Genomic DNA, 26756 nt, shown 5'->3' with positions numbered 1-26756 from the left:
AAAATAACTAACCTCTACACTTGTTAGTGTTGAGTTTATTGTGGTGTCATCTCATAATAGCCTAAATGATTGGAATCAAATTCTTCAATTTTTTTGGTAAATAATATTCATCTCCGCAATTATGAAAATTGAAATTTAAATAAAATTGACCATGTGGACATCTCTCCATTTAAAATTGTTTAATATTAAAATTACACATTCTAAAATAATTTTTTTTTTTGTGAAGTTTAAGATATTCAAATAAAAACCTCAAAGAAACATGATAAAAAAATAAAATAAAACTGTCCCTTTACGAATTGTAACTAAAATCACAAATCTTTTTGTCAAAGGATTTAAATTTCAACGTCTAATGAATCTTTTATGTATTATTTATTTAAGATAATTATAATAATCTCGTCAGAAAAAAAAAGAGATAATTATAAAATATCTCATAATAATTTTAAAACATACCATTAAAAAAGCAAATGCAATTTTTTAAAATTTATATTTAAAATATCATAAAATAATTTAAAATATTTTATATAGTAAGCAAAATCTTTATATATTAGTGACACGTGCACAAGAGTGGTAATATCTAGACGCTAAAACATGTATTGTCATTCGCCAAGACTGACTCTTATCAACACGCAATTAAATCTGGCCCATCAATTTCACCCTTAAGCATTATCTACCGTCGATCACTTAACGCGTGGATCCAACAACGCGCGTGGATATTTTCTTAAAACTCATTAGATGCTGATAAATAAGGACAATAGATCCGCAGTCTCCGATAAAAGGGCCACAGGAAAGTGTAATACCAATTTCGTAAATTTAACAAAAGTTAATGATTCTAAAGTAAAATCACTATCCCTTCCTTTTATAAAATAAATAACAAACTTTTCGTTTTTATTTTAGAACCAAATCTCCCACGAAACTCTCAGTCTTTAGTCTTTTCTTTTTATCTCTCACTAACAAAGACCACCTCACAATCTCCGCTAAAGGTACGCTTGAAACCCTAGAAAATCTTACTAAAAAATTTTAATTTGTCTATTACTTATATTTGAAGCAAAGGATTTGTTACTGTTAATTATTGTTTGTCAAAAACATTTATGTGATCATATTTATATGTGCATGGTGTTTTGTATAGATTGTATGTATAGGTTGGAGTGGTGGTGGTGATGGGGAAGGGGAGACCTAGGGCAGTTGAAACAGGGCAAAATTTGACTGTTTCATCTACTGGGTCATTGAATATACAGTCGGGGCCGGTTTATTACCCTAGTGAAGAGGAATTTAGGGACCCATTAGGGTATATTTATAAGATCAGGCCTGAGGCTGAGCCATATGGGATTTGTAAGATTGTTCCTCCTAAATCTTGGAACCCTCCATTTTCGTTGAACCTGGATTCTTTTACTTTTCCTACCAAAACACAAGCAATTCATCAGTTGCAGGCACGGCCTGCTTCGTGTGATTCAAAGACTTTCGAGTTAGAGTATAATAGGTTTTTAGAAGGACATTGTGGTAAGAAGTTGAAGAAGAGGGTGATTTTTGAAGGGGAGGAGTTGGATTTGTGTAAATTGTTTAATGCAGTGAGGAGGTATGGGGGCTATGATAAGGTCGTGAAGGGGAAAAAATGGGGGGAGGTTTTTAGGTTTGTGAGGTCAGGGAAGAAGATTTCGGAGTGTGCTAAGCATGTTTTATATCAGTTGTATAGAGAGCATTTGTATGATTATGAAGGTTATTATAACCGGTTGAATCGGGAGAGGGCGAAGAGTTATAAGAGAGGCATTAATGAGGATGCAAAGAATGAAAAGAAGGCTAAAATTTATAGCTCCAAGAGGAGACGGAAGAATAGTGACCATAGGAATGTTAAGGTCTGTAAGGTGGAGGAGGAAGATCATGATCAGATATGTGAGCAATGCAGAAGTGGGTTACATGGGGAAGTGATGCTACTATGTGATAGATGTAATAAGGGTTGGCATATATATTGTCTGTCACCACCGTTGAAGCAGGTCCCACCAGGTAACTGGTATTGCTTTGAGTGCCTGAATTCTGACAAAGATAGTTTTGGTTTTATTCCTGGAAAACAATTTACATTGGAAGCTTTTAGGCGTTTGGCTGATCGAGCCAATAAGAAATGGTTTGGATCAGGATGTGCTTCGAGGGTACAGATAGAGAAAAAGTTTTGGGAGATCGTGGAGGGTTTGGCAGGTGATGTGGAAGTTCTGTATGGAAGTGACCTGGATACTTCTGTTCATGGGAGTGGTTTTCCACGTGTAAATGACCAGAGGCCAGAATCTGTTGAGCCTAAAGCATGGGATGAATACTGTAAGAGTCCGTGGAATCTCAATAACTTGCCCAAGCTGAAAGGTTCAATGCTGAGGGCTGTTCATCATAACATTACTGGTGTCATGGTTCCCTGGCTGTATATTGGAATGCTGTTCTCAGCTTTCTGCTGGCATTTTGAAGATCATTGTTTTTATTCAATGAATTACCTTCACTGGTATGTTTCTTCTAATGTCTCATGCTCTATTTTTTTCAGTAGATCATGTTGACATTGTTGTTACTGCTTTTGAGGTTTGACCAGGACATGATTTGTGCAATTATGTAATAAAAATTGTCTGGGCATTCATATCACTAGACGATATACTTTATAGCAAGTCAAAAATATTTCAGATGCATTTCATTAGAGGATGAATGGTTAATATCTGGTTGATGGTTCAGAACCTCAGATTATATCTGCATTAGAGGCTGGGCAAGTCTCTATTACCTTGGTCAGTTTTACTCAATGCATCTATAATCTCGGGTCAATTTACAACTTATTATGCTTCTCATATAGGAATTTTCTGTTTAGGTTCCTTTATAGGCGATCAAGACGTTACCAAGGACTGTGAAGAATATTTAAGTAATAATATAACTAATTCAGTTGGCATATCTTTCAATTTGCCTGTTTGATATTGACATATCTTATTGAAAGAGGACATAATAGATAAAATACATTTATATTTTCTTAATCTTCTGATGGTTTTATTGATCTGTGCCTCTATTATGTTTTATAAAGTACATGTATAAAAATTTCATTTGTGACATTTGATGGTTATATTTTGTGTTTGCAGGGGAGAGCCTAAATGTTGGTACAGTGTCCCTGGTAGTGAAGCTAGTGCTTTTGAGAAGGTAGTCTTTTATATATTAATGTAATTCATTGCACTTTGACATGTGCGTCCTGTCAAGCCTCTCATACCTTTTAATGATTATTTTTGAATATTTTTTTTTCCTTACGTGATATAATAGATATCTAACTTCTAATTACTTTTTTGTTTGCAATATGGTTTTGCCCGTTTTGATTTTCTTTTTAGTGGATTTTTTGTGTTTTTGAGTAGCATAGCTGATGCATTCATGGTTCCTCTCTAGCATTTCATGTCTTTGAGTATTATTAGTCTCTCTTGTTTTCTGAAAGTATGTCTGCAGCTGAGATTTTCCATTTGTTGTAGGTGATGCGGGATTGTCTCCCTGATCTGTTTGATGCGCAACCTGACTTGCTGTTTCAGCTTGTTACCATGTTAAATCCTTCTGTCCTGCGAGAAAATGGTGTCCCAGTCTACAGTGTGCTACAGGTTTTCCTTTTATTATTTTGACTTCTTTTTTAATTTAATGAAGAAAATAGTTCAACTTTATGTTTGCTCAACTATATTGATTTCTTATAACTCAGCATGCTAAGCTGGATGTTTGCAATCCATTGGTATATGGAAGTTTGTTGTTTCTGTATCTATATTTGGTTAAATATGTATGAATTTCCTAGTGAACTTTAAGTTGACTGCTTGATGTATTTCTTTCAAATAATTGTTGTTTTGGTCTGGTTAAAGGGTGCCTGTAGGCTCTGGTTAAGGGCATTTAAATTCTATTTTGAGAAAGGTTTTTGCATTTAATGCCTTATTCTCACAGAATCAAGGTGGGACATTTGTTAATTACACATGTTTTTCCATAATTATCACCTTATCTATTGCCACTTGGCACTAATTAACCCTTTATGTTTGGTGTATGTTGATAAATTTCATGTGTTGCTTGCTTTCCTTTTCCCAGGAGCCAGGAAATTTTGTCATTACTTTCCCTAGATCTTACCATGGAGGATTCAATTTGGGTAAGTTGTCATTATTTTATGGGCTAGTTATGTCTCAATTTAATGGTAGGTTTGGTGTGTCTAAACTTGTAAAGAATCATTCGCACTGAACTTTGCTTTGTCTTCTCAGGTTTAAATTGTGCAGAGGCAGTAAATTTTGCTCCTGCTGATTGGTTACCCCATGGTGGGTCTGGGGCAGAGCTGTATCAGTTGTATCGTAAAGCTCCAGTTTTATCTCATGAGGAGCTTCTTTGTGTGGTAGCCAAGGTATGATTAATTGACTTTCCTTATCTATTATTCATTAATTTAAGAATCACTGTCATTAAACATGACAGTTTAATGTTCTTTTGCAATTTTGTTATAAATAAAACCAAGACGAATGTGAAGGTTTGGGCCTATGGTAAATCGATCCTCTGTTGAATCTGATGTCAGATTCAAATAATTTGTAATTTTTTTATTGCAAACATTTTGGTTAGCAGAGTGATTGGGATATACGACTGATGTTTAATTTATCCTATGTTGAATGTCGATGTCAGGGCTAAAATGGTTCCTAATTTCTATTGCGTTTGTTTAGCAGAGTGATTGGGAAAAAAATGCATCAACTTATTTGAGAAAAGAATTGCTCAGAATATATAAGAAAGAAAGGACATTTAGGGAGAGGCTTTGGCTAAGTGGCATAACAAGATCATCTCCCATGTCTCCTCGGAGATCTTCTGAATTTGTGGGCACAGAAGAGGTAATATTTGTGGATGGAGAAAAATTCTGGCTTGACTTATTTATTTTTGTAGCATTCATAACAAGATAATGCTTGATCATGACAATACCTCCTGATCGCTTTTGTAGGATCCAACATGCATTATATGCAAGCAGTATTTGTATCTTTCTGCTGTTGTTTGCCGCTGCAGGCCATCTGCTTTTGTCTGCCTGGAGGTAATTTAAGCTTAGTGATAAGTTCTGATCTTAGTTCATTTGCATCCCCTTTACATTGAAATTTTTGAAAATTGATTTTTAAAATTGTTATTGCTTTTGGCAAAAAAGAAATGTTGTTGCTTCTCTTCCTTCTGAAATTCACTATCTATGTACTTTTGAAAGAGAAATTGGGGTGCATAGGCTTTTTTCCCAAATATATTTGCCCTTATTTATTGTGGCTGTTTACCTGATACCTGATTACTGGGAACTTTATGGATATAAATGCCGTGTATTTTCTATATTATGAATTTTTAATAATACAAAGTATTCTGTTGGTGTTCTAGCCATCCAGTGTTACTGCTTCCTTTTGAGGCTACTTCTTGAAATGAATTTGATTTCGTTGATGAAGGTTGTTTTGAGGCTAATTCCTTTTATTCTAATTTTGCTGACTAACCTTTTCTTTTTCTTTTATTATCATTATTTTTTATCATGCAGCATTGGGAGCACCTCTGTGAGTGCAAATCCAGTAAACATCGTCTTCTGTATCGTCATACTCTGGCAGAATTGGCTGATTTGGTGCTTATAGTGGACAAGCATGAGTCGGAGGAGATGCCACAAAGTGATAGTTTACTCAGGAACATCTCATCTTTCAGTGAATTGAATTCTTTAAAAAAGAAGGTTTAATGAATTTCCTTTGGATATTTGTCAAAAATAGCTCTTACTCTTATTTTTTAGCTTGTGATGAGCTTTTGTTTGGACCATGCTTTTTCACCCTTCCATTCAGTTATAAAGTAACATGAATGTGGAGTAGCTTTAATTTAATAATTTTGATAGCTGTATTGATTTGATTTATGGTGGTTGAGGGGAAATTAATAGTCAATAATAGTCAAAGAGTGCTATTGTTGAATATTAGTTTCTTGTTTCTTGTGTATTGCTTCTTGACATACTCTGGTTTGATCAGTGAATTTAGCTTGTGGTTTTTTTATGATTCCTATGGCTCATGTTCCTGAGTTACCACTAATACTATGACCTGAGTGAAGGCTCTTCAAAATGGTTCAGAAATGGATCTACCTAGCCTTCTGATTTGTGAAAACTCATTAGTAAGGCCTTCTGCGATATTTTACTCTATTCCCTCTAATACTATAATGTCCTATCTAATGATACTCCTCACTTTTTCTGGTGGTTGAAGTTTTAGATGTATTGCCCATTGGGTGATTTCTTTCTGATGCACTTTGCCCTGAAATCTTCTATATAGAGACACAAATTCTTACTGAAATTGTTCTTCTTTAGTGTATTTCACCAACAAGCGAATGATCTCTGGATGTTAACACTTTGCAATCTAGTGATTTTCTATTTATGATGGGATGTATATCTTTTTGAAGATAACTGAACTAATTGAATAATTAAATGCATGTAGGTGAAAGGTGCCCATGTTACTCATGCTCAACTTGCAGAGCAATGGCTTTCACGGGCATGTAAGATTTTTCAGAGTCCTTTTTCAGGTGATGCATATACTACTCTGTTGAAGGAAGCTGAACAGTTTCTCTGGGCTGGTGCCGAGATGGATTCCGTAAGCTTCAAGCCGAATTTGTTTCATTCTTGTATTGCTCATCCTTCTGCATAGTATTATGATTGTAACTGATGTAACTATTTTTCATGTACTATAGGTACGCGATGTGGTGAAGAATCTGACTGCAGCTCAGAAATGGGTGCAAGGAATAAGAGACTGTCTTTCTAAAATTGAAAATTGGTCTGCTGGAGGTGATTTTGAGAAAGTGGCTCATAAATGGGTTAAGAAATTGCTTAGTGTTGATCCTGTGCCCTGTAATGAACCTGGATATCATAAGTTGAAGGTACAACAGTGTAGCATTGCTTAATCTCTTCTTTTGTCTGTGTCTGAGAACTCTTACAATTGTTTTTGTGCAGCATTGCGCCGAAGAGGCCAATTTGTTGGTTCATGATATTGATGCTGCTTTATCAACATTCTCTAAGGTATCTCTTGAGATGCCTCTACTTCTTATATCAATCACTTAAAGTTAACATTTTTTATTATCTGGAGAGCTTATTGCTTGGACTGGATTCTCTCTCATCAATTATTTTGGGTCTTGCAGCTTGAAGAGTTGGAGTTGTTGTATTCCAGGGCTTGCAGCTCATCAATACATGTAGAACAAAGTCAGAAGTTATCACAAAAAATCTCTTTGGTGAAGGTATATCTTTTTAAGATTCACAATATATATTTGTTGTTTATGAATGTCTATTGTCATGCCTGATTCACTTTCATCATTGAGGTCCTCTAGGTATGGATAGACAATGCAAGAAAAGCCATCTCCAATGAACAGCCTGCAGCAGTTGAGGTTGACATTCTTTACAAGTTAAAAACAGAGGTGATTGAATTTCTTTACCTTGTAAAATAGCTCTCTTCTTTGAAGAAAAGAGACCTGAGAATATGGTTGTTGTTTTCTTTTTATTATATATTTGATATCCCATCATTATTTTGATAGATATTGGAGCTTCAGGTCCAAGTTCAGGAAAAAGAAATGATTTTTGATCTTGTAAGCCAGGCTGAATCATGTCAAGCCCGGTGTAGATCTTTAATGAGTGGTTCTGTTACTCTAAAGGTAGTCACTTTACTCTCATTTGTCCACTTATGCATGTGCTTGAATATTTAAGTACTTGTACTTTGAACTCTTAATTGTGCAGAATGTGGAAGTGCTTCTTCAAGAAATGGCAAGTTTCAGTGTTAACATACCAGAGTTGGCACTTCTGAAGCAATACCAGATTGATGCTTCTTTGTGGATCACAAAGTTAAATGATATTTTGATAAATATCCATCAGAGAGAGGATCAACAAAGTGTTATTGATGAATTAAATCGTATTTTAGAAGACGGAGAATCACTGAAGATTCAAGGTTCTTCCAACAGCTATATATAAATGTTATTTGGTGATTTTTTGGACATATTTTTTTGTTATTGATTTTTCTTTTCCTCGGAACAGTTGATGAGTTGTCACTTGTGAAGATTGAGTTGAAGAAGGCTTGTTGCAGGGAAAAGGCAATAAAGGTAATGATGTCCTTTTTCTTTCAGCTATTATATGTTAGTATTTCAAAATGCATGCATATATTACATTTATATAATTCACTAATATTTACAGCGTATATTATTATTTATTTAGGCACGCAATTCAAAAATGGCTTTGGCCTTTCTTCAGCAACTGTTGGCAGATGCTGTTGTGTAATGCTTTCTCTCCATTTGTCTCACAACTCATGTTACTGAGTGTTGTCTTTGTTACATTTCTTGTTACTGCCAAAAGTCTCATTCTGAGTTTCCTGTTTCAGTTTGCAAATTGAGAGAGAGGATTTATTTCTTAGTTTGTCTAGAGAACTAGCTGGTGCTCTGCAGTGGGAAGAAAGAGCTAAGGATATACTTGCTTGCAAGGCTCAGATGTCTGAATTTGAGGATCTTATAAGGTTTGACGACCAGTTGCTATCATCTTTCACCTCACTGAGTTCTATATTTTGTTCTGTTGTTGTGTATGATGATACTGAATTTGATCTTTTTAGGATGTCGGAGGACATAGTTGCTATAATGCCTTCATTAGGTGATGTCAAAGCCGCAATATTGGTGGCAAACTCATGGTTAAATAATAGCAAGCCATTTTTAGAACCTGATTTGTCTGGGTCATCTACATCTCGTTCTTTGCTGAAACTTGACGATCTGAAGGTTCATATTGCTCCTTCATTTGCTATGTCTGCTGAAGTCATTGAAACAAATTTGAGAAGTTTGTTTTATATTTTTCAGGAGTTGGTTTCTCAGTCAAGATTTCTTAAGATAACTTTTAAGCAACAAAATGTGCTTGAAACAATTTTGGAAAATAGCAAGAAATGGCAGCATGATGCCTGTTCCCTACTGCAAGATGTGGAGTGCCTGTATAGTGTGACTGACATTGGTGATGGCAGGAGCAATGTTCTTATTTTGAAAATTGAACATATTGTTAACTTGATTGAATCTGTCTCAAAAGCTGGTTTATCTTTTGGACTGGATTTTCCTGAGATGCTAAAGCTTCAAAATGCTTGTTCAACGCTGCATTGGTGCAGTAAAGTCCTTTCTTTCTGCTATTTGATGCCTTCTTACGAGGTAACAATTCTTAGTATTTTGTTTCACTTTTTTGATGCTTTGCTTTGCCTGGTCTAGTTGCTTAGAAAATTGAATAATTTAAACTAGACCTTGTTTGCTTTTTTCTGATTTTTGTGTTTTCTCTTCTATCCCCCTGGCCCCCAACCGAAAGAAAGAAAAATGATGCATCTTCTTTAATTTTTTCTTGCTTACATATATTCTGGAGCGCTTAATTCTTATCAAATCTATGATGGGCGTTATTTCTGTTTCACAGGATGTTGGGAGTTTGATGAATATCTCAGAGCAGCTTTCTATTATGCATTCTTCATGTAATTTGTTGAGCTCCTTAATTTTTGGAGCGAAATGGCTTAAGAAGGTTTCAGAGGTGATTTCCGCACCTGTGAAGCGTAATGCATGCAAATTGATTGATGCTGAAGAAATGCTTGCTGCATATCAGGTTTTTTTTAATCATTGTCCCTTTCTGTGCTTGTAGGAATTTAAAGCTTCCACATGCACCTTCTGGATTTGGGATGGTTATTTCACTTATAATGTTATTAAAACTTCCGTTTATTCTATCCAAAAAAAAAAAAAAAGACCTTCCGTTTAGAATTTATTTTTGTCTCCTATGCAGGATATTAGTGTTGCCTTCCCAATGATGTTTGCACAACTTACAGAGGCTACCTGCAAACATAGGTCAGTCTATTGAATGTTTAACAACTTTCTATTTGACTGACGCATCTTTCTTTTGGAATTGGTTTATCCATATCTTTCTTTTTGCAACTTCTACTCTAGTAATACAACTACCCAATGCTATGATGAATGATTCAGTATTTTGGGATATAACATATATGGGTCCTTACTTTAAACTTGTTTCTAAATTTAGCTCAAATCTGTGACATCCCTCAGTTTATACTACTGCTTATATGAGGTGTAAATTAAATAGTTGTTGTCGGGTAAACCATTAATGCATATATCATAGCAAGTAATATAGAATTAAAGTATTGTTCCCATGAAAAATTGTACCCATTTGTTTAGTGTTAAAATTAGCACAACCTAATCTTGTTTAAACAACTGATTATTTTAATTAAACTAAAACTAACTTAAAAGTAAATAAATAACAAAGAAATAATTAAAAGTGATTAAATCAATGGATCTAAACCTAGGAATTCAGCTTCCTTTAACAGTTCATTAAATCACTTTTTTACTTGTTTCTCCTGATTAATGACGATGTTAAGCAAGAGTTTGAAATCAATTATAAGGCTCTTCATATATATTCCCTTAACTAACTCATTATATTTCTATTGTAATTAAGAGAAAATTCTTAAGCTTAGACTTTAATGTTGGTTATACATCAGATGTAATTATATTCTTATCTACCAAAATAAATGAGTTTGGGACATTTGTTATTCAATCCATGTCTAAATATATAATTCCTCTTTCCAAGTTCATTAACGTTCAGAAGATCATACTAACTGGTGACAATCAACTAGAAGCAATAGCACATAAGCAGAGGATTGAAGAAACAACTCAACTATCATTCAATTAAGGGATAAAGTATAATAATTGTTAATGTCCATTGAAATCATGCTTAATAATGAAAGCATGATGCAAAGGAGTTCCACCAGCATCAACATTATAAAAGAATAAAAAGGGGAAAGGGCAAATTAAGTTTTTGTACATGAGTCTGCAAGGTAGTTCAATCGACCTAGGCTGCACTTCTGAGTTTGCTGTAATTTTGTGCTGCAGCAACAGTTTTTAAAGCTAGTTTCCTGTTTTGACTTCCTTTTCATCTGTTTAATATCCAGTTCATTCTTTTCTTGCTCCAATAAATTCTTAATTGATATTAATGTATAAAAACTTTAAAAAATTAATGTTCTATTACAAAATAAATATCAAACTTAATTTAAGCAAAACAGTAATCAAATACTAAATGCAACACAAAAGGTTAAGGAGTTAGCCAGTTTTAACTCAACAAATGAGACAAAGGTACACCATTTTATAGAGCGTTATTCTTATTTTTCTGATCAAGTTCTTGTTTCCCCACTAAACTTTTGGTCCACTAATTTTTGGTTTGAAGGTGGTAAATTGTGATAATCTGGTTGCATGCATGTGTATGTGCATGATACTTATTGCTGTCAGCTCTTGTCTAGCTTTCATCTTGATACCAGAGATGCAATTTATTTTGATTGTTGATCATGTGCTTAACTGTAAATTTAGGTTGTGGCAGGAGCAGGTGCATCAGTTTTTTAGTTTAGAGTTGGGGGAGCGATCGTGGTCTCAATTAATGCAGCTCGAGGTATGCCATGGATGGTTCTGGGCAAAAGTTTAGGCATGAACTTTTGATATTACAAATTACTCTTTATAGTTTTCCTGGAGTATTTTGTTAATATTTGCTTCATTTAGTATATTGTGGCATAAGTTACTGCCTGCATTTTCCCCCCAATAAATTAAAATAGCAGGTCTATCTGTTAGACTTTTCTTGCTATGATTATGAAGGAATTGTATTTCACAATGAAATTGTCTGCTCGCTTATCTTTTGTTTCCTAATCCTTTTAGTAAAACCTTGCTTCACTTATTAAGTATTTGAAAATTTTTAAAGTTCTCTGTGTTGATATGTAATTTATATTGTTTAAGCTTAAAGTTCATGATTTGATTCCCTATGAGCTTCACATGCAGGAGTATGGAAAAGCTTCTTTCTTTACATGTCCAGAGGTAGATATTGTCGTGTCTGAAGTTGAAAAGGTTGAGAAGTGGAAGCAGCGCTGCATGGATGCTGTAAAGACCTTTGCTGGAGATGAGAGCTTACTGCTCTGTGCCTTGCAGAAGGTTCAGTTAGATAATCCTTTTTGTATTTGTAACTTTGGAATCATTTATTATTAGTTAACCCTAAGAATCTTTCTAATGTTCTCCAGATCAAAGAGTCCCTAGATAGATCTCTGTATATATACGAAAAGTCAGAGAGTTTTGGAGGAGTATGTCTCTACATGTGCTGTATGAGTGGTTCTGAGGATTGGGATTTTTTAACATGTTCAACATGCAAGGACTGGTAAGGTCTCTGTTTGGTGTTACAGATTGTTCTCACTTCATCATCTGTTTCTGACTTTTATTTGATCAAGTTTGAGTTCTTGCCTTATTGTGCATGCTTTATAGTCGATGTGGTCTGTTCTTCTCATCATATTGGTGTCTTTCCTATGAACAGCTACCATTTGCAGTGCCTAGAATATAGAAGAAATAATGCAGAAGAAGCATATACGTGCTCAAATTGTCAGCTTCTTGCGGGTGGATTAATACCTCCCAATAGATGTGGCTTCTTGGTATGCATTTATATTTGTCCAGATTGTCCTTTTGTAGAAGCTTGTATGTCTGTTAACAGGATCTGTTGCTTGTCACAGAGGCATAATGGCAAGTATTCAGACTTGAAGCTTCTCTCTGATCTTCTCTTTGTTGATGAAAAGTTTTGTGTAAGGTATACAAGCAAAAATTTAAATGCTATTTTGCGGTGTCCAATTTACTATGTGATTAATTTTCAATATGTTTTAATATGCTATTGCCTTTTCATCGCTTCAAAAGTTCAGGAATTATCAATTATGTTATTGGGTTTCATGTTTATTGTTAAAAAAAAACTTGAAACACTTATTGAGATGTTGTAAGAATATTAAATTAAACAAAAGAGTTGCAAGGAGTCGTTGTTCCATGTTCAATTGAGTTACTGTGTTCCTATTTAGGGTTTTGGGGGAAAACAAGAGCTGGCATGTAGTGAATTTCTTTTTGTTTCACTTTCACCTGAAACTAATTGCTAGTTGCTATTTATGTTGAATGTTTTGAAAAACTTAAAGCTCTCGTCTGTCTATACATTCTGCAGAATATGAATGTGATTTTTCTGCAATAATTCTTTTTATCAATCATTTGATTGTGTTTAGGGATTTAAAAGTTCTGAATACAATTATTTTGTCGCATTGGGTACTGTTACAGGATTGAAGAAAGAGAGATATTACAGCAAATTGTAGACCAAGCTTATGCTTGCAAAAAGTGTTTGACAGAGATACTGGACTTTGAAATGTCTTGCTATAATAAAGATCAATTTACTGCTGTTGGTAAAAAACTCACTACTGCTTGGAAGGTATCCTCTTTCTTCCCCTTTTCTTCATTCTGCTTTATCATTCTTCATATATATTCTAGGCAGCATATACAGACTTCTTTTGGACATGAAATGATGTTAGGTATTGTTGCTGCCAAACATATTAGGGATCCGTCTGAAATTAGTTTGATTTTTGGGTACAGGCCTTTGGAGTGGCAGGTGTATATGATCATCAAAGTTATTGTGATCTTGAGCGGGCATTAGCTAGATTCTCATGGAGATTCCAAGTTGCTAAATTGTTAGATGCTTTAGAGAAGGATATAGAGAAGCCTTCAGTCCAACAGATTTATCAGCACCTGAAAGAGGTATGTGCTATTGGCAAAGCTTGCAATTAGTGCTGATTAGTGTTCTAGACTTGAGCCCTCTGAGATCTACATGATTTCTGCCTCTGATTATTTTGCTTTTGTTACTTAAGGTAAGAAATGCTCATGGCAACAACAGTAGTCCATAGTTATAAAGGCCCTTGTGATATCTAATATGAGCTGTTTGTCTCTCCCTATCTGCCCATTTCAGATTCTTTCATGATCTTGAAGATATAATCACAGCGTTTTTATTCTTATCTAAATCATTGTTGATTATCCATTGGTCATTAGATTTTTTCCATATGGTCAGTTGGCTTTCAGAAATGATGAGCAAATTACCTATGCTGATATGGTATGAACTGTCAAAAGGGAAAGCATTGGTACTGTTTTCATTTTTAGTAACAACCTAGTTTTGTTTGCATCAAAAGTTCCTCTTAACAAACCAATGATTAGCAGCTTTTCTGGATGTATACGTCATGCATTTCATGAATGCATTTGCATTCTCGTGTGGCGCATCTAAAGATGGTTTTTTGATAGGGAGATGCGATGAACATTTCACCTGAAGATCACTTAAGATTGAAGCTTTCCGAATTGAAGGACATTGGATTGCAGTGGGTGGATCGTGCCAAGAAGGTTGGCATCCTTTATTTGTTTGTATGTGGATGCTACTTTTAAATTGATTAGCCGTGGCCCTTCAATTAAGCTATCTTTTCTCTTAAAAGGTTGCAGCAGATTGTGGGTCACTTGGCTTAGATGGAGTTTATGAACTTATCACAGAGGGGGAAAGGTTGCCAGTTTGCTTAAAGAAGGAACTTGAGGTATCAAATCACCTCTTCATGCAACTGAACATGTCTAACTTTCTTTTTTCTTTTTTTAATAAAATAAAGTTTGTTTTTGTTGTTTTACTAATGTAGTTGTTAAGAGCCCGAAGTAGGCTTCATTGCATTTGTCGAAAGCCATATGATGAAAGATCAATGATTGTTTGCGGTCGATGTGATGAGTGGTACCACATAAGATGTGTTAATTTAGTGTTCCCACCAAAGGTTTATATCTGTGCAGCATGTATGCCTGGGACTCAACATTTGGTGTCCTCTTTTGACTCATTGATGGATCATGAAAGGTATGGTAATGGAATATTTGTCTTGACTATCGCTAATATTTAACATCCCCAATACTTGATCTACATAATCGTTCTGTTTTTTAATGCATTGGCAGATGTACGGTGGAGCCGAAAACCCCATCTCCTCGGCATAAAAAACCAAGAACGGGACCAAAGAAATCGGAGTCCAGTGCCACACAAAAAATGCTGATTGGTGATGAGAATGGGAGTGGGATAGGTCATTTGAGGTGGCGAAATCGGAAGCCTTTTGGGAGAGCAGCGAAGAAGCGTGCTGAGCTTGATAGTCTTACTTCATTTTTCCATAGACCACAACCAATAATCACATAAAAATGATTGTTAGCAAATTAGCAAGTAGCATACATTTCATTGATTCAATTGATTCTTGTGGCTTAAGCCCCTGTAAATTTTGCCAGCCCAATAATCAATTATCTGCAATTTTCACTCTTGCTTTCTTGATTCTAATAGTTGACATATTAATTTAGTGCAGATTTCAACTTATCTACTCTAGTCCATAAGAATGGCCGGTCATCGTTTAAAATGTCGGGCAAGCTGGGGGATAAAGCATATTGGCCAAAAGTAAATAGGTCAAAACTTTTAGTCGCCAATATGTTATGGGTTAAAATATTCACTGTTAATCTTTACTTAATTGTTGTTATGCCAGTTAATGTTAGTTCTGTTTTCTTTAATTGTCGTAATGTAAAAGCACCGTTTCAGTGGTAGGATTCATGAGTCAAGCGACGCGTATTGGGTAGTAGTGAAACACACCGTTTTGGAAAGAATGGCAGTTAACTGATGCCAACTGTAATTGGTTTTTTGTTCTCTTTTATCACGGTAGAGGTGTTTATGGGCTAGGCTATCCGATCTGGCCCGAAGGTTTGCCCGAAATGTGGGAGGGTTTGGGTAAAAATATAGGTTCGAAAAATAAGCTTTGACAAAAAAAAAGTCTATTTTAAAAATGGGCCGGGCTTTGGATAAGGTATTTTTAGCTCGGGCTTTGCTTGGCCCAGTTCAATCTGAATTCACTAAAGGACAAAAAAATTCTGTATTTTTTTTATATTTTTTAATGTTATTTTCTTCTTGTTTTTTTCTTATTTTGTTACCATTTTAATATTATGTTATTAATATTTTGTTGTTATTGTTTGGATATTGTATAAAACTTATTTTATTGTTCATTTTGTTATTATTTTAAAGGTATTTGTTAATTTTTTTATTATTTTAGAGGCACTTACTTGTTAAGTTGCATCAATCTTAGTGTTATTTAAGTCTACATATTTTTTAAAATTTATTTTTAATTTGTTGGGAAATATTTATTTTGATGCTTTTAGTATTTTTGATGTATTAAAAAGAATATAAAAATAATATAAAAAATTAATATCGCCTGGCCGGGCTGGGCTTGGGTTTTAGTATTTTTTTATTTGGGCTGAGTTTGGGAAAAATTTTAGGCCCATTTTTTGAGCTTGGCTCGGCCCAGCCTATGAACACCTAATCACGGGGAAAGGAGGCAGAAACAGTTATGAAAAGAAAAGAAAAATTATTCTTTCTCCTCTCATCTTTCTACATTCTTTCTTCTCTTTCTCTTAAAATTCTCTACCATTTTCTGGTTCATCACACAATATCCATCACACTATAATTGTTAAATGTATTCATAGTAATCTTTATGAACATTTTCAAGTTTTTTTAATAAAATTTAATAAATTTGACTAGAATTGTAATTTATATAAAAATGTATGAGGATTATATGATTAGATTAAAGTATAGGGATTAAATTTGTAATTTATGAATAATAAAACCTAAGAAAATTGAGTTAAATTTATAAACAAGTGTGAACCGGTAAAAAAATAAAAATTGAGACAAAAACTAGTGATTCAATCAGTCGAATCGGTTTATGGGTATTTTTCATTCTATTTTGATTTTATCATAATTGATTGGTGGTCTAATTGGTTGAATCACTATTTCAATTTTTACACCATTGATGAGTTCCAAGATTACATGGGATACAGTTATAGATTTTTTAAAAAAATTTGGATATCATTATATTTGCAAAAAAATTATAAATGGTTTTAATGAAATAAATTTTTAAAAATATACATTACAATTAAATAAAATAAAATTTGAAGTTTAAATTTTAATTTTATAATGAGATCATGTGTATTAAATCAAAGGGTTAATATGTAATTTGCCTCCTGAACTTGTCCAAAAGTATTTAATTGCTACCAAATTTTCTTTTTAATACTTAGTTGATACTTGAACTTATATTTTGTTATTCAAGTTGGTATCTCTATTTTAACATCATTAGTTTGTACTGATGTGACATTGATAGCCAATCTGGCGATGACATGTGGCAACTTCTTTGTATGCCATGTGACAAGTATAAATTTTAAAAAAATAAAAAATCTATAAAAATAAATAATTAACAAAAAAGAATATAAATTTTTGTGGAGGTTCATTCTTCATGTGAAAAAAAATATATTTTTTAATTAATTTATATATTTTTAAAGTTTTTTAATTTTTAAAATTTATATTTGTCACGTGACATATTGAAAGGCTGCCACGTGTCAGCAACATATTGGTTATCAGTGCCACATCAGTATAAGCTAATAGTGTTCAAACAAAGGTACCAACCTGAGTAACAAAGTACAAGTTCAAGTACCAACAAGTATAAGAAATTTTAGATATCAACTAAATACTGTTGGACAAATTTAAAGGACAAACTACATATTAACCCTAAATCAGATAAAGTTATGAGTAATTTTGGAAAACCACCTATTTAGTTGAAATGTGAAAAATAAATTTGAATTATTAAAATTCTCTTTTGAAATTACTCATATTTTAAATTTGTCCAATATATTTATTCAAATAAGTAAATTTATACAAATAAAATACATTCTACAAATTTCTCACTCAAACACATCCTTAATTTTGTATCCCAAAGTGCCACATGACTCAAAAACATCCTTAATTTTGTATCCCAAAGTGCCACATGATAAGTTGTTATTGATAGATTAGAATTAAGTGGCCTATTAGTATAGGTATATGTAGAGTGACATTATGATTTGCCTTACTTACCCTCAAATGAAAATTGTGTCACGGATCTGATATGATGGTTATTGAGCATGGTCCGTTTAATATAATAACTTTCATTACACTACCTCTAAATGGATAATGATACAGTAACTAAAATCTTACAAAACAATAATATGAATGAGTAAAATGTAATAAATTGAAGTTTTCCTTTTCTATTTTATTGAAGGTAAAAGTGGGTTCTTTAGTCTAGCAGCTAGACCTTACACGAAAGTGTTTCTCTTTCGTGTCTCCTTCAGCAGCTGCAGCTCGAAATTAATCCCCATACAAACTCGCCATTATTTTTTTTCTGTAAGTTGAACATTTTGCTCCCTTCCCTTTTCCCCATCCTCTTCTTTTTACTGCTTCGCCCTTCGACTTTCAATTTCGGGGGCGAAGCAACTAACTTCATTAATGCTCTTAAAATGTTCGAATAAATGTTTCATTGAATTTTCTTAGTCTTGTGATGTAATGATTTGATAGATAGACAAATGCAGTACGTAAAGCCTTTACACCTATTCCAAAATTTGGTCAAATCAAATGCATCGCAAGGAGGACGGTTGCTTGGTTTAGATGTGGGTGTTAAGTATGTTGGATTAGCTATCTCAGACCTCGATAATAAAATCGCCTCACCTCTAAGGTATATAATTTTCATATGTTGCAGATAGCATTACTCAATGCTAAGTATTTTTCAACTATTTGATCTCAATGTTGAAACAATCTTTGAAAGTCTGGGTATAGATATCTCAATACACTTGATATTTAATATCCCTGAGTTATTATTCTTCACGAGATATAGAACCATTAAAAAGCTTGTTTATTTATTTTTAATATATCTGTGCAGTGTTTTGGTTCGAAAGAAGACAAATATTGATCTAGTGGCTCATGATTTTCAAAGCCTGGTGAGGGTTGTTTAATTTGCTTTCTTTGTTGCTGGGCATTAGTATTTAATTGACATAACTTTTGAGAGTATACCTTCCTGATTTTGAAAATAATTTTACCTAGAAAGAGTTAGTCTCATGCTACTTGCTAACCATAGTGAGATAATGCATGTAAATGTTAATGCCCCAAGATATTTTGTTGTTTGTGAGTTAGCAAACAGGATGCTTGGGGTGGAATGTGGTGGAGAAGAGACAAGGGGCCTAGTTTTAAATATTTTTGTGGAATCTGGATCATGTTATTTGATGGGAGGATGTCACTTTGTTTATTTTTCTCTCCCTATCATTTCATGGAGTTGGGGTTGCAGATGTGGACTTGTGTAAGTTTGCTGGGATTATGGAAATTCAATAGTCTCTTTTACTTTTTTTGCTGGACTTGTATTTGATGAAGTTGTCTTGTCCATCTTTGTTTTGTTACATATGTGACTGCTTTTGTGCTGCTACATTGCTTTGTGGAATCTTTTAATCGTTTGATTAATCTTGTCTCCCTTTGCTTAATCTTTGCTTCGAGTGCTCCTTTATTTCTATATCAAGGAGTCCCATATGTTCCTTCATTAGAAGCATCTAAACAACATAATAATATAGGACTTTTGGGTCAAAACTCATCTAGTCAAGTTGCGGAAACATGCCATAACAATTTCACAATCGTATTTTAAGTGAAGTTGGCTTGCTTCTCTCCTTTTTTGTTTTTAATTATGTCTATGGATGCACCCATGGAACAACTGGTATGAGAAGAGATATGCATATATCTGAGGCCATGGATGCTGCTGCTTGTTTTTGAACTTTGAGCTATCTACTTTATGACTCTTGATCATTTTTCTCCTGTCTTTATGCAGATCTCTGAACTTTCTCTGGTAGGCTTCGTAGTTGGCTATCCATTTGACAGACAACGACTTGCTCCTGATGTGTGTATTATTATTTCCCTTATGCTCTGTTAGCATAATCTCTTATTTGCTCCCTAATTTTTTTTTATTATTTTCATTTTAATTAGGCTACACAGGTGAAGCTATTCATTGATGATCTTTCAGAGACGGGAAAACTTGATGGGTTAAAGTTTACGTTCTGGGATGAGCGCTTTACATCAAAGGTAGGTGCTGGTAGTTTTGTGGCTATATCAGAAAAAACTTTAAAAAATTAATCCAGATAATTCACAATCTTTAACAGAAGTAGATTAGTAAGACTTGAAATACAAGATTGAGTTTTATTCTCTTTCCTTTTCACATATCTAAATATATCATCATTAATCCTGGATGCAATCATATACTATTTTCTACATGATTAAATCAGATGAAATGACTGATTTCAAAGCCTATGCCTATACCTATGCCTTTTGAGAGGGTCACTACTGTGGCATTTCATGGCAAGCAATAACTAATCTCATAGTTTGCATTCTCAACAGAATGTGGAATTGCTGATAAAGCCTTTGAGCTTGCATCCAGTACTAGCAAAAACTGTAGTTGATAAGTTCGCTGCTGTTCAGATTCTTCAGGTATCTTTCTTGCTTTTGGTCCCTTGTAAATTTGTAAGTTCCTCGAGTAATATGTTTAAGCATTAGATTTGTTTAGTTTAAATTTTAAACGTTAAAGCAGTAGTACGAGTCAGTTAAGGTCATAGATAAGGACAGCTACATGTTCGCATGTTATTGCAAGTTATCATTTTGGTAATGGAGAGAATCCATATTACAATACCATATTCTAAATGCTGACTTGATGATGATGATGATGGGCCTAAACCTTCTTTAGCATGTTAAAATTCCACGATCCTCTTTTGTCAATTTTCTTCTTGTGAGATACTGAACCTATTTATCCGGCGTTGGTTATGGTCAGTTTTTAAATATGCTCTTAAAGTTAAACATTTATAAAGAAACTATAAATTTCCATTTTCTGATATTTTCATTTGCAGGCATACCTGGATTATGTGAACAAGAAGGAAAATAGGTGAGATATAACCCTATTGGTATACATCTAGGCGTTATGTCATCTGATTAACACCAGGGTCTTAGCTTTGTATGTGAAAATACTGAAGTAGTTTGGCATTTTGAGAGGAAAATAAAAACCCAATTGTATTGCCAACACTCCAACAAACAGGTCTCAGCCTAGCAAAAAGTAAATGTTACTCTGCTGTTTTCATTTCGACTAAACCTTATTTACTTTGTGGGAACATAGAAGAATTCTTGATATCTTTTGCCATGGAGTTGGGATCTTGTCAGATATTTTTTCATCCATTGCTTTATAACATTCTTATCTTCATCGAAGGTTAGCAGGGGCTGCAACATCTTAGAGATGATATTATTTGGGTTTCGGATCTAAAGCTAGCTGGCCTCTTTTAGTACCAATCAAGCCTAACAAATACTTCGTATCCTAATTCCACAGGAGGACAAGCTAATCTGGATGCATGAAAGCACACGAGTATACTTGGTTTTGGTTAGAGGTAGGGAGAGCGTTTGATCCATTTGAATGAAAAATTTTCGAGTTAGTCAAGTTAATGAGTCTTATTTTATTATCTTTTAACTCAATTTTTTTTGAATAAAGTCAAGTGAAATTGAATTCGAGTTGAGTTAAATCAAATGACATTGTTTAAATTAAATTTAAAAATTAAACATGTCAAAATAAAATATTCTTACAACATAACTAATTCCATGTCAGAGAATGTAAATTTAAAATCATTTATATTTGAAAACTCTTTCAAATAAAAAGAAGAGAAAAAAAGAAGATATTTTAGTATGATAAATTTGAATTTACAATTTATTTGTTTAGGGCCTTAAAATTATTATTTTGAAAATTTCTTTAAATTTCTAAACATTTTTTTATACATTCTTTGGATTCTTTATTTCTTTTTAATTTTTAAAAATATGAAATTTTAAAACTTTTATAAATATTTTGAATTATTTTTATAATTTTCTATTGAAAATGATAAATTTGTGCATTTTTAAATTGTTAGGGACTAAAGGTGTATTTTCTCTAATTTGTCATTTGAGTTATTCGAGTTATTTAAATTGTAAAATTCAACTCGACTAGAACTTGAAAATTTAAATTATTTATTTAAGTTGACTAAAAATAAATAAATAACTTGACTAACTCAATTTGATTAACTCAAAATTTTTTTTATTTTTTTTTTATTTTTCGAGTTAGATCAAGTTTTACTTACCCCTAGTTAGAGTAGTTATAAGCTATTAATGCTTGAATTTGTGTAAAATCGTAACACCAAAATAACCAAAATAAATACGACATAAAATTTTATAATAGAAGATATACTGGTAAATTTGCACTTTGGTTACTAAATTTCGAAAGTTACAAATTAAATCATTGAACGATTTGAAAGTTATAAGTTGACCATTGACCCATTAACTAGATAACGAATGTTAGATGTGGGGTTAAATAAATTTATGATTTGTTCACTCAATCGTTTCACCATTACTCTTTAGCTTTATAATCTAAACAATATCAATAACTCAAACTCTAAAACTTAGCAAAGTCACTATCAATCCCACGCCTCATCTCTAACCCAACCTACTCAACAACCTTTCATTCTTGATCTATTCACCATTTCCCCTTTAGCTAAAATCATAATCCCAAAAAAATTACTATCACACTATTCACATACCTTTATCCTGAACCAACAATTAAATATCATCACAACTACAATCAAAACAAACAAAAATAAAAAGAAAGCAAATAAAAAAAATAGTAAAAAGTCTTGTGTTTTTGTAATGCCCAAACAATACAAAACAAAATCAAAGAAAACAAAATCTCTAAGTTCCAAATTTGTTTAGGAGTTACAGAGTTTCAAACGAGGAAGCTCAATTCAAAAGGCTAAAGAAAAAGTCTCTTTGAGAAAAGGGACATATTTGAGTCAAGTCGCCATTCAATAATGGTGAACTAAGATCGAATAGTTTTTTAAGACATTTTAAAAAAAAGTTAAACCATAAAGTTGGAAGAGAAGAGAAAAAAAATTAATTTAACGTGTTTTTTATCGAAAGAAGAGGCCGAACGGTGGCAAAATGACTGGAGTACTATTGTAGAGAAAAAAATTATAAATTTCAAATAATTTGATAATCAACTTGTTACTTTTTAAAATTAAATAATTAAAGTGTACATTTAATGTTAAGATTATCAATAGTGGATTAATGTCACATTCGATTATTAAATACCGAGACTAATTTAGAATTTTTAAATAGTTGAGTGAAAGTAGTATAATTTACTTTTTACAAAATAATTAACTTGACTCTTCACTGAAAGAGTAAGAAAACGAACGAACCCCAAGGAAAGAATTTTATTTTAAAAATGAAAAATAAAAAACAAAAAAGCTCTTCAATTCTACATTTCTACATGATAGTCATACACCTTTAATTCAAAAAGATCTTAAATTTTGAAATAATTTTTTCTCTTTGTCTTTTCTTGCTTTGTTTCTGCCTCACTTTTCCAGTTGTTCTTCCATTTCTCTACTCAAAGCTTTAGGGCCCGTTTTCAAATCTAGGGTTTGTTTATTTCCTTGATGAGCTGAGTCTCAGTGCACCAACTTTTAAAAGTTCCCTACTTTGTTTGGTTCTTTAAGCTTTTCATACTCGGCATTATCTTTGTTACTGAATGCTTAGCTTTTTTCTAATCATGGGTTTTCTAGTAGTGAAAATCAACCTCTTAACCCTTGTTTCGTTTGCTTTTTGTTTAAATTCAAGCTTCTCGGGTCCTTAAATTTTTACTCATTTAGAAAAGGACCCTGAAAACCCCTGTTTTTGAACATCATTAGGTTTGCTGTAGAAGATTTAGGGTTTAGAAAGGCTTACTTGGGAAGCTATATTTTCTTGCTAAAACCTTTTTTTCCTCAAAATTTTCTATTTTTTTGGTGCTTCTTCTTTGTTACCATTTGAGGTTAAAAGGCTTTAAATACACAATTTTTCTTGTGTACCAATAAGCTAGCGTCTCAATAGTAAATGCATGGATGGGAGAGAAGCTATGGCATTATCAGGCGGGTCAGCTCCTTATTATATTCATAGAGGGGTTGGTGGGTCTAGTTCTGGTTCAGTAACACACACTGGTATAGCAGCATTTCATTCTCAACCTGGGTTCAGGCCTTTATCTAACCCTCCTGTTCAGCTTCAGTCTAATGTTGGATCAACCTTTACTGGGGAGCTTAAAAATGTCAGCTTTCCTCATGGAATTAACATGGATGCCTCCTCTGGGACGCCACTGAGCGAGCCAGCAAAGAAGAAGAGAGGTAGACCTCGCAAATATGCGCCTGATGGGCAGGTTTCATTGGGGCTTTTGCCTATGTCTGCGAAGCCTAAGCCTTCATCAGGATCAGATGCTTCTGGTCCAAAAAGAAACCGAGGCCGGCCTCCTGGGACTGGAAGGAAGCAACAGTTAGCATCTCTAGGTGAGATTTTGCTGGATTTTGATGTTCAAATTAGAATGTAGCTAAGAGGCTTTGGTAGGAAACAATTATGTGTCTCTTTAGACTTTTATTTTATTGTCCTACTCAATGATCTGAAAGTTTTCGGCTTTAATTCATCTTTGATATGAACAATTATGCTATTTGTGTATTCACAGTTAATAGACCCTTTATGACTCATTTTTTATAAATGAAAAAAGGTGTTCTCTTTTGGAAGGGATATGTTGCTTGTCCTTAGATTATACATACCCCTAATTCAGTGGCTGCCTTGCTTATACTTAGACTGTAAACATGATTTTGGAACTTAGTGCTCAATTAGAAGCTTATGTAACCACCTGTGTTGCAAATATATGCTACCTGGTTTCTGGGATCGTCTTTAAAGGTTTGGTTTTTTTTTTTAGGTGAATGGATGAACAGTTCAGCAGGGCAGGCGTTTGCTCCTCATGTTGTCACCGTTGGAATTGGAGAAGTATGATACATCTTTCTAGTTCATCTCGCACTGAATACTCTTAAACTCAGATCAAAGTTAACTGCTTGTGCAGTTGTGGTTATATATATGGAGAGTAAAACATGTTCACCATCTGAAAGAAGGGCTGTTTGAGTGATATGAATTAGAAAAATATGATGAAGGGCACTATATTCATACGCACTCATGCTAATTCACTTGAGCAAAGTTTAGAGACAATACTTCACACTCTACCATGACTGTTTTACTACCTATAAACTGTGAGTGTGAGAGGTTGTCCCTGCTGTAAGTAAACATGAGCCCTTGAGAATTGGTTTATGATGAACATGAACACCCCATATATGGTTCAAATTAACATTAATGGGTTTACCCTAATATGATTAGTTGTGAATAGCATCTGCAATTTCCTAGGCATCTTGAACTAAATATTGATCTAGGAATTGCATCTGTATCTTCTTTTTTCAGGACATTGTAGCAAAAATGTTGTCCTTTTCGCAACAAAGACCAAGGGCTGTCTGCATCCTATCAGGCAGTGGTACAGTTTCCTCAGTAACCCTACGTCAGCCTGCATCATCTACTCCTACTGTGACATATGAGGTTGTGGCACTTGTGCTCCTTTTGATTTTTCCATTTTTTGTAAATGGTAAAATTTTGTATGCCATGACTTTTTGATGCCCAAATAAGTGAATAACTTACTAGCTTCTTTATTATTTCTTAGTATTGCACTTTGAAATGTGGAATATGACTGACGTGTTTTTACACTCTTGATTAAATACATTTTCCAAAATCAGAGCATAGTAGCCTTAATCATGTATTAATTTAGGCCTTTTTTTTGTCCTTTTTGTTGTGCAATAAAGTGATGTGATATATAGCTATGGTTATATGTCTATAGTACGTGTAAAAGTGAGGTTATATTACTTCTATAGTATTTGAGTCCAGGATCTAGCTCCCAAAATATTTCTGCCCAGATGAACTTGCAACTTGATATGAAATTTTTACGTTGGTCCTGGGGCTTAAATAAATGGAGAGAACTTTTGGTTAAAGGTTGGCTTAGCTTGCAAACAAATTCAACTGCTTCAGTTTAACCTGACAATATTAGCTTTAATCAAGTTTGGTATTCAATTAACTTTTCATTTTATGCACTTCATCCTTTCGAACCTTTAGTGATACTTGTGCAGCTTGGAGGAAACTTATTTGATATGTTTTAGCTTTTCTTAGGGCCGTTTTGAGATATTATGCTTGTCGGGTTCTTATTTGCTTGCTGAGGATGGAGGACCTCGCAATCGAACAGGTGGCATAAGTGCTTCTCTTTCTACTCCCGATGGTCAGGTCATAGGTGGTGGGGTTGCAACATTGATTGCATCAAGCCTAGTTCAGGTATCCTTTGTGTTTTCTCAAAATTTTACTAACGGTTGTATGTTGGTGCTTATTTATGAGTTGTGATGTGTGAAGTAAATCTATCTGTATGGCTCAACCCAGATGATGTTTGCATCTGAATTTTCTAATGCGTTGTGCATTTGCTTCAGCTAGTGGTATGCAGTTTTATTTATGGGGGATCAAAAACCAAGACCAAACAACCAGCTAGTCCTCAAGGCAGCAAGGAATCTGTACCCCAGTTCAGCCCTAAATCAATCATGCCTACCATTGCATCTTCAACTCAGAATTTCACTCCCCCTTCAATGAACATTTGGCCTGGTTCACGTCCGGTTGATCTGAGAAACCCTCACACTGATATTGACTTGACACGAGGATGATTGTACATATGTATTATTGTACATGTACTGAACCTTTGAGAGGTTGGAAAATTTTAAAATCTTTCCTATTCAGCCAACAGGAGCAAATGGGGTTTGTCCTAACCTAGATTGTAACATTCAACTGTGAGTTTTCTCAAGTTTGGCTGGGAAACTTGTTGTAAGATGTGTAGTTTGGAGTTAAAAAAGTAACATTGATCTGTAGTTGTAAGAGATGTCATTTTAAGGTTCAATGGTAATTCAAGCAAACAAAAGTTGCCATTTTTTTAGCCATTAGGTCGTGCTGTAATTTAAGTTGAAATGTCTGAAATTTGTGGTTTGGTACAACATTGCTCTCTGGTCACTTGAGTAAATTCTCTTCCTTAGAATTGAAATTATTAATTTAATTTTAAGTGCATTTAATCTTTTACTTTTAAGTAAAATGGTTAAGGTTAAATTAAGGAGTAAATTGATTTTTTGTTAAAAAATTTATTTATATT

The 26756-nt window shown here is 33.7% G+C and overlaps 3 protein-coding genes across 16 annotated transcripts; all 3 read left to right on the top strand.

The window, feature by feature from the left end:
- Window positions 1-866: 866 nt before the first annotated feature.
- LOC107962976 (lysine-specific demethylase 5D) lies at window positions 867-15117 on the top strand. 4 transcript variants are annotated; one of them, XM_041074926.1, is made up of 35 exons: window positions 867-980; window positions 1127-2479; window positions 3093-3150; window positions 3468-3590; window positions 4057-4114; window positions 4224-4360; window positions 4671-4829; window positions 4937-5023; window positions 5498-5680; window positions 6420-6572; window positions 6670-6855; window positions 6929-6994; window positions 7114-7209; window positions 7300-7386; window positions 7504-7620; window positions 7703-7910; window positions 7997-8061; window positions 8174-8232; window positions 8337-8468; window positions 8562-8721; window positions 8800-9135; window positions 9389-9499; window positions 9608-9664; window positions 9746-9807; window positions 11332-11410; window positions 11791-11940; window positions 12027-12160; window positions 12314-12428; window positions 12507-12580; window positions 13087-13234; window positions 13396-13557; window positions 14092-14187; window positions 14277-14372; window positions 14469-14674; window positions 14770-15117. In XM_041074926.1, exons 2-35 carry the CDS (start codon window positions 1158-1160, stop codon window positions 14999-15001), a joined length of 5514 nt encoding a protein of 1837 aa, XP_040930860.1. In that variant the 5' UTR covers window positions 867-980; window positions 1127-1157; the 3' UTR covers window positions 15002-15117. The 4 variants fall into 4 exon arrangements, with proteins under 4 accessions (XP_040930860.1, XP_016755065.2, XP_016755064.2 ...); XM_016899576.2 differs by having other exon boundaries at window positions 4668-4829; XM_016899575.2 differs by lacking the exon at window positions 9608-9664 and having other exon boundaries at window positions 9389-9571.
- Window positions 15118-17732: 2615 nt separating this feature from the next.
- LOC107962975 (putative pre-16S rRNA nuclease) lies at window positions 17733-21220 on the top strand. 11 transcript variants are annotated; one of them, XM_041074918.1, is made up of 9 exons: window positions 17733-17790; window positions 17925-18046; window positions 18232-18374; window positions 18579-18636; window positions 19509-19577; window positions 19664-19759; window positions 20072-20161; window positions 20575-20609; window positions 20936-21220. In XM_041074918.1, the coding sequence occupies exons 1-9, from the start codon at window positions 17772-17774 to the stop codon at window positions 20979-20981; spliced, it is 678 nt and encodes a 225-aa protein (XP_040930852.1). In that variant the 5' UTR covers window positions 17733-17771; the 3' UTR covers window positions 20982-21220. The 11 variants fall into 11 exon arrangements, with proteins under 11 accessions (XP_040930852.1, XP_040930851.1, XP_040930853.1 ...); XM_041074917.1 differs by having other exon boundaries at window positions 20933-21220; XM_041074919.1 differs by having other exon boundaries at window positions 17734-17790; window positions 20928-21220.
- Window positions 21221-22953: 1733 nt separating this feature from the next.
- LOC107962974 (AT-hook motif nuclear-localized protein 5) lies at window positions 22954-26546 on the top strand. Its single transcript, XM_041074916.1, has 5 exons — window positions 22954-24045; window positions 24462-24529; window positions 24992-25123; window positions 25745-25903; window positions 26053-26546. Exons 1-5 carry the CDS (start codon window positions 23607-23609, stop codon window positions 26278-26280), a joined length of 1026 nt encoding a protein of 341 aa, XP_040930850.1. The 5' UTR covers window positions 22954-23606; the 3' UTR covers window positions 26281-26546.
- The last annotated feature ends 210 nt before the right edge of the window (window positions 26547-26756 follow it).

Source organism: Gossypium hirsutum, chromosome A08, assembly GCF_007990345.1.
Source record: "Gossypium hirsutum isolate 1008001.06 chromosome A08, Gossypium_hirsutum_v2.1, whole genome shotgun sequence".
NCBI lineage: Eukaryota > Viridiplantae > Streptophyta > Magnoliopsida > Malvales > Malvaceae > Gossypium > Gossypium hirsutum.
This window is presented reverse-complemented; position numbering and strand designations above follow the sequence as displayed.